This window comes from Psammomys obesus, unplaced genomic scaffold, assembly GCF_907164565.1.
Source record: "Psammomys obesus unplaced genomic scaffold, mPsaObe1.curated_primary_1811, whole genome shotgun sequence".
NCBI classification, from domain to species: Eukaryota; Metazoa; Chordata; class Mammalia; order Rodentia; family Muridae; genus Psammomys; species Psammomys obesus.
Window position 1 is genome coordinate 2,222,156 of NW_026585687.1, and position 7,283 is coordinate 2,229,438.

At 38.5% G+C, this 7,283-nt stretch overlaps 1 protein-coding gene across 2 annotated transcripts; it reads left to right on the forward strand.

The window, feature by feature from the left end:
* Positions 1-2,236: 2,236 nt before the first annotated feature.
* On the forward strand, positions 2,237-6,813 carry Pbdc1 (polysaccharide biosynthesis domain containing 1). Of its 2 annotated transcripts, none has more exons than XM_055592505.1 (6): positions 2,237-2,342; positions 2,452-2,517; positions 3,730-3,789; positions 4,315-4,455; positions 5,583-5,694; positions 6,540-6,813. In XM_055592505.1, the coding sequence occupies exons 1-6, from the start codon at positions 2,313-2,315 to the stop codon at positions 6,560-6,562; spliced, it is 432 nt and encodes a 143-aa protein (XP_055448480.1). In that variant the 5' UTR covers positions 2,237-2,312; the 3' UTR covers positions 6,563-6,813. The 2 variants fall into 2 exon arrangements, with proteins under 2 accessions (XP_055448480.1, XP_055448473.1); XM_055592498.1 differs by lacking the exon at positions 6,540-6,813 and adding an exon at positions 5,946-6,429 and having other exon boundaries at positions 2,240-2,342.
* The last annotated feature ends 470 nt before the right edge of the window (positions 6,814-7,283 follow it).

Consider the following 7,283-nt stretch of genomic DNA (forward strand, 5'->3'; position numbering starts at 1 on the left):
ACATTGCCATCTAAATTACACAAACACACACACACACACAGAGAGAGAGAGAGAGACAGAGATTATCTATGTATTTTAAGTAAACACAAAATAATGCTTCTCTATGTCTTTTCCAATTATTTTAGTGCTATTTTTCCCCTTTTCCCCCTATCCCTCTGGATTGCCCTCCTTCCTGCCAAATAAAGCACCTTCATTTTTTTTTTTAAATTCCCTGCTTTCTATAGCTCCTTCTACCCCTGCCCTACGGTCACCCTTTACTTTCCTGGTTTCTGTGCTAACTTCAGGATATATAATCACATCTTAAGATTCAGGGCTAGAATCTACAAATCAGAGAGAATGTGCAGCATTTGTCTTTCTGGGTCTGGGTTACCACTGTATAATATTTTCTAGTTTCATAGTTTCATTTACCTGCAAATTTCATGATCTCATTTTTTCTTACACCTGACATAGAATACCATTGTGTATATGTACTACATTTTCAGTATCCTTTCAGCAATTGAAGGACATTTAGTTTTTTTCCAGTTTCTGGCTATTATGAACAGAACAGTAATGAAGATGGTTGAGCAAGTATCTGTAAAACAAAACATTGAGGTTTTGTTTTTATTTATGTCAAGGAATAGTATAGCTACATAATTTGGTAAGATTTCAGTACTACATTAACAACAACAATGCACATTAATAGCACAAAACAGACCAGTAAATCAACAGAATAAAATAGAAGTACAAACATGAATGCATGCAGCCACCTGATCCTTAACAAAGAAGCCAAAAATACACACTGGAGAATAGAGAGCATCTTCAATGACTGGTGCTATGAAAACTGGATGTCCACATGTAGAAGACTGAAATCCACATGCACTACCCTGAATTAAAATCAACTTGAAATGGAACAAAGAGCTTAATGTAAAACATGAAATGCTGAAACTGCTAGAAGAACACACAGGTGGCACCCTACAAGATATAGGTGGAACAAGAGACTTTCTGAAGGGGACTCAATTCATTTAATAATTAAGGCAAACAATTAACAAAGAAGACCTCATAAAACTAAAATACTTGTGTACAGAAAGGGGAAAAATAAGCTACTGAAGAAGAACCCCCGAGTGGGAGAGAATCTTTGACAACTGTTTCTTTAATAAAATACCTAGAATAGAGGAAGAACAAAAATCAAGAAAACCAATGATCCAGTTAAAAAGGGTAGATGGAAGGGCAATTATGGATTTGAATAGAGAATTCTCAAAAGAAGAGATGAAAACTGGGTAAGAATTATTTTTAAAGATGTTCATCATCTTTAGCAATTATGGAAAAGCCAATTAAAACAACTTTAAGGTTCATGTACCCCAATCACAATGTCTAAAATCAAGAAAATAACTGACAATAAATTTTGGTGAGGACATGGGAATTGGAACTCTTGTTCAATGATGGTGAGATTCCAAACTCATGCAGCCACCGTGGAAATGGGTGAAGAAGTCTCAAAACCCAAATCCAAAAAAACGTGATTAAAAAAAAAAAAAACACAACAAAAAAATCCTCTCATCTCTTTAAAAATCAACACACGAAGGTCCTGACTACACTTTGTTCCAGCCAGATTGTTCTTTGTAAGGTCTTACGATGCTTTTTCAGTAGTACCTTTCTCCACAGTGTTCCCTCCACCTTAAATCTTTCTGATTGGCTTGGCTAAGTGCCCTTCATGACCCAGCTCAGGCATGCTTCCACAGTATATGATGCTGCTTACCTCGTTGTTACCTCCCTCTAGCTAGTTCTTCCAAAGCAAGTAGCAAATTCTTCTCCTTCATGCCAAATTCCACCGTCTCGCCTCTAGTGCTATAGGCCGTTTACTGCGTGTGAGTGTGTGTGTATTTGAGTGCATGTGTGAAGGAATGGCAAAGTGAACTGGGAACAGGGCACACAGGGCACTTAAAAACAGCATCACTTTAAAAAATTCTTTTCATACAACACATCGCCGTTGACTTACTGGGTAGTCTATCACCTTGGCTAGAGTTATAGCGTTTCTGAGAAACACGCCACCTTGGCAAAGCCTGAGTGGCCTGGATGAGGCGGAGCCATTGACTTAATGACTTACTGCGTTTTCTTTCACCTAGGTTAGAGGAGTAGCGTTGCTAAGTAACCACATGCGACTTTGGGCACTTCTTGGCCCGGATGAGGCGGAGCCACGGCTTCCTCTGGAAAGGGAGGTCACGCGCAAGCGTAGACTGAGAAAACGGGCTCTATGTAATAGTGTCTTTTAACTTTTAAAGCAGGAAGCGCAACAAGCCACTTCCGGGGAGGGAAAGCCGCTCTCACCTGTGTGCAATATGGATGCTGCCAGCGAAACCGAAGAGCTGGTAAGATATGCTCTGGGGTTGGGCAAACACTCAAGTGGAGATTGGGTGATGAGCAGCTTATTGAGTTAGGGGTCGTTCACCCAGCCCTGCTTTTTCTTTTCCTTCTCAGGTTTCTGGGGAAGTGTTGTCCATCGCCCATGCGCTTTCTCTCCCCGCCGAGTCATATGGCAATGACGTGAGTATGACTCACCTACACTGCTCATCCAGCTATCCCAGGACGTCCGAAACCCCCACCCCAAAAATTATAAGTCCCCTTCCTATTCTTCAGACTTCCCCATGCCAAAAATTGTACCTTCTTTCAATTGCAGTTGGTATAGTACTGTAATACCGGCGAATGTGAGGCCCTAACTTTTCTATGATTTAGAAACACCTGGAAAGTGTCTAAACACCCCCCCACCCTGTCCAGATTACAGCCCATATCAGATCAAATTAGAATGTGGGGGAAGAGGAGCCAAAACTTGGAAGTTTTTAAAGGGCCCTGAATGATCCCATTGTTCAATAAATTTGTGCCTGCTCGTGGTGTGCTTTGGTTTTAACCTTTATACATAATGTATTTTGAGGAAAAAAATGGCAGGAATAGCAATCAGAATGTAATGTGTACTAGATGAATGGCTCAGGCAACAGGATGGAAAGGGTTTAGCAAGAGAGATTTCTAAAGATGGAGGCAGTAGATCTCATTGGGGAAGTGTAGCTTGAACTGGATCCTCAAAGTCTTAAGTGGTCAGAAGATAGGGATTCAAAGGCAGGAACATTTCTTGGCCTATTGTGGGTAAATGCATATGCAGATAGATTCTTCTGGCCTTAGAAAGAGACAACACATGGGTTGGAAAAGCAGAGTCCAGTGGAACAGCTAGTGGGCACTTGGGTCAGATTTATTTATGTATAGTCCAGCTGCATCATTTGTCCTGGAGTTTTACAAAAATGGTGAATTTAACATGCTGCACTCATGAAAGTGAAAAATAGTTTAACATGTATTTCTGTCCTCCCAACAACTCAGAGGTTTGTAGGTGGGTATATGAATATGTAACTTAGGTTATATACTATATAGTAATAATGAATGCATTTATTTTATGGAATGTAATAATTAAGTCAGTCCTGATTTTCCACACTTTTACTAACTGCTGGAAAAGGATGTCCAGTAGTTCATTGCTTTTATTATTCTGTGTTGACACAGAATATTATTAATGAGATTATTAATAATAGTAATATTATTCTTTTGGTCATTGTAAGGACAAAAGGTTTATATTTCCAAATCTATTAGTTCAGCTTTTATCTCTGACACAACATCATTTTCTGCAAACCTCTTAAGATTTAGCAAGATGTCTTTAATTTGTCATCCATAACAAGGCTAAAAGATTTCTGACTCAATATTCTTCCTCTTTTGCAGCCTGATATTGAAATGGCTTGGGCCATTCGAGCAATGCAGCATGCTGAAGTCTATTACAAAGTAAGTTTTTTCATCATTAAGTTGAAGTTAATGTGTAATCTTAGTGTGTATGATGCTATATTAATTACAGTTCTCAACAACTTAAACTGTTAAGCTTTGCAGATTGTTTTAACTACCAAAAAAATCTTACCTCTGGGGAACATGGGTATAAGTAAATTTGATGATGAGGAGTGCTGCTTGTCTGTCTGGCCCCTGTTGTTTGCTACCTAGAGGAAAGATCCCTGGCCCATGTGGAGCAGACACTTAAATGTCTGTCAAATGAATGAACAATCCCCAGAACGAGAGCCAAGCAATACTAGGACTAAAGGACTCATTCACTTGCCATATTGGTAAAAGGAGGGGGGGGGAGCTTTTATTATGGCTCTTAAAACCATTTTAATGATTTCATGCAAGACCTGGGCTGTTAATACTGCCTACGGTAATCTTCTGTCCTGAGACTTATAAGCTATTCGGATGGTGTGACACTGCAGGGTAGAAGTATAAATTAGTGACTAACATCTTTATGTTTGTTTTGCTGTCTGGAAGCTGATATCATCAGTTGACCCACAGTTCCTGAAACTCACCAAAGTAGATGACCAGATCTACTCTGAGTTCCGTGAAAATTTCGAGAAGCTCAGGGTAGATGTATTAGACCCAGAAGAACTCAAATCAGAATCAGCTAAAGAGGTGAGTATCCTCTTTAGCTTATCTAACATCTGGCCAATAATTTTGATTGTGTGTGTTTTATATAAGCCTCAGATTTGTTCAGGGAACCTGGATTTTATAATAAGTCAACTGTACAATGAATTATATTCCGTCGTGTGTATTTTTTGTATTTATTGAGACCTTCCCCTGCTCCTTATCTTGGGCATTTCAAATACTCACTTAGATATTCCTTTAAGGGGAAGAGGGATGAGTTTAGTTTAGCAGGAAATTTAGCTTAGCTAGAAGGATTGGATGATGGAATAATTAATAGGGTACAGGGAATATAGGGAGGTATTTTGATTCTCTGGATTTTTATTCAATTGATCATAGGTCCTGAGTAGCATACAAAGATGTTTCTTGTTTATGTGATCATCTCTCATGCTGACCCAGAGCACTGGTATTATTATTATTTTGGTTTTTTTGTTTTGAGACAGGGTTTCTCTGTGTAGCCTTGGCTGTCCTAGACTCGCTTTGTAGATGGCTAGCCTCAAACTCACAGAGATCCACCTGCCTATGCCTCTCTAAGTTCTGGGATTCCAGGCATGTGCCACCATGCCCAGCTGTAGCGCACTGTTATTATAAAGGGAAAAATATTTTCCTTAAAAGTAGGCTTTTGGCTAATGAAGAATTTAAATTTTGAAGTCCCACAAGGCTGTCACCAATCTTTGAGAACTTGCCCCTACTCGGTGGACATGTATATTATATCCCTGCCCTCTTTGTCATGTGGGTACTCTAGTAAGGATGAATAACCATTTTGGCTTGAGCTGGCTGATAAAGAACTCATGACAAAACATAGATCCATTTTAGAAATCACATTTTAATTTTGCAGTAAAAAGATTGAGGTGGTTGGGTTTTTTTTTTTGTTTGTTTGTTTGTTTGTTTGTTTGTTTTTCCTGATCAAAATGTTGTGTATGGGGATACCAGTATAAAAACATAACATACAGCACAGAAATGTGGTACAGTTTTCACTATAAAGCTGGCAATGAGCTAAATATTTGTTTCTTTCACCCTGGCTTGGATACTCACTGGGGAAGCTCAAACCTCTTACCTGGCTCGAATACATTAGACTCTTGGAGACATCAGCTACACTGATACTTTTTGCTTTATAGAAGTGGAGGCCATTCTGCTTAAAGTTTGAAGGGATCATAGAAGACTACAACTATGGTACTTTGTTGCGACTGGATTGTTCCCAGGGGTACACTGAGGAAAACACCATCTTTGGTAAGTTTGTTTCTGTAAGGGTATCTGAATGAGGAGTCTGGGTTCACTGACAAAGATAGTTAGCTTGGAGGTCATTATATTTTTTGTATCATTCAAGGTCATGTTCTTTAAACTGTCAGAAAGGTAGGAATTTTCATTAACAGACTAGAATTCAAGATTTCTAGATTATATATTTGAATGGCTTTCGTGTTAGTTAGTATTTGCCTGTGGCCTATCCAAGACCAGGACAATCAATTCTCTTTACCTTTCAGCACCCAGGATTCAATTTTTTGCAATTGAAATTGCTCGGAACCGGGAAGGCTATAACAAACCAGTTTCCATCAGTGTTCAGGACAAAGATGGAGAGAAAAGAGCTGACACTAAAGAAGAGGAAGCTGAGAAAGGAGCTGATAGTGGAGGAGAAAAAGAGGAAGGAGTCAACAGAGAAGGAGAAAAGTAGAAAACTAACCAGGGAGGAGTAAAAGAAAGCCAAGAAACATGGCTCAGCTGAACCCACAAATATCAGATGCTATGGGCATGGACACCTTTGATTAAACGATTGCCCTTGCACAAATGGAAGACTCAGAAGGACATCTTTCTAGCTAGTAAGAGAAGCTGCTCTGGGCATAATGGCCGTAAACACAATAGTGGAGTCTCTTAGATAATTGCCTGATACCATGTTGCTTGTTACCCTGTAATTGCTGAAGTACAACATTTTGTAAATAAATTCTTTTGGTTTGTATTAGTTATAACTGACTTTAGAAAGTATTTACATTTATTTGACCCTTTAAAACATTTCGTATATATAATATAATCACTGTATCTCATATATAAAACTATTTGTTACTTTTTCTCACTGTTCTCAGTAATGAAGTTCTCAACCTGTTAGCTTGGTACCTGACACCAGGATTAGAAGTTCTTATATAAAAATTGACTCTTAGCCAAACCTAGTACATCATACCTGGGAGGCTGAGGTAAGAGAATTGCATGCCTTTGAGGCCAGCTTGAGCTATAGAGTAAGACTGCCTCAAAAATAAATTGTTTAAAAAGAACTGGCTTTTGCCTTTGTGATGACTATAACTCTCTGGTTTCCTTTGCAGTGTTTGTGAGGGTACAGCAGCCTGAACTGTCAGCATAAAGATTGCAGCCTAGTTTAATAGAGAACTTTTAGAGAGTCTTTGTCAGTTGTTGTTGTTTTTTTTTTTTTTTTTTTTTTTTAAGACACTGTCACCTTATAGACTATTCTGACCTGGTACTCACTATATAGGTAAGGCTAGCTTCATACTCAGAATCCTGCCTTGTTCATCCTTTGATAGGTAGGTTGTTATCTGAAACTTAGCCATAATAATAAACACTAATTAACATAGTAACTGTATATATTTATATTTGAAACATAACAGACATTTGTTGATTTGATATGAGAGGGAAGAGGTTTTTTTTTTCCTCAAGTGAAGCTATTCAAAGGGAACTCTTCAGTTATCTACACTGGTATATGAAGAAGGTTCATGTATCCCTACAGACATACTGAGTTTGATCACTGAAAATGAAAGGAAACCATGACGCTTGTTATACATACAGATAGTGCTTTCTCAAGTTGAACCATAGCATTC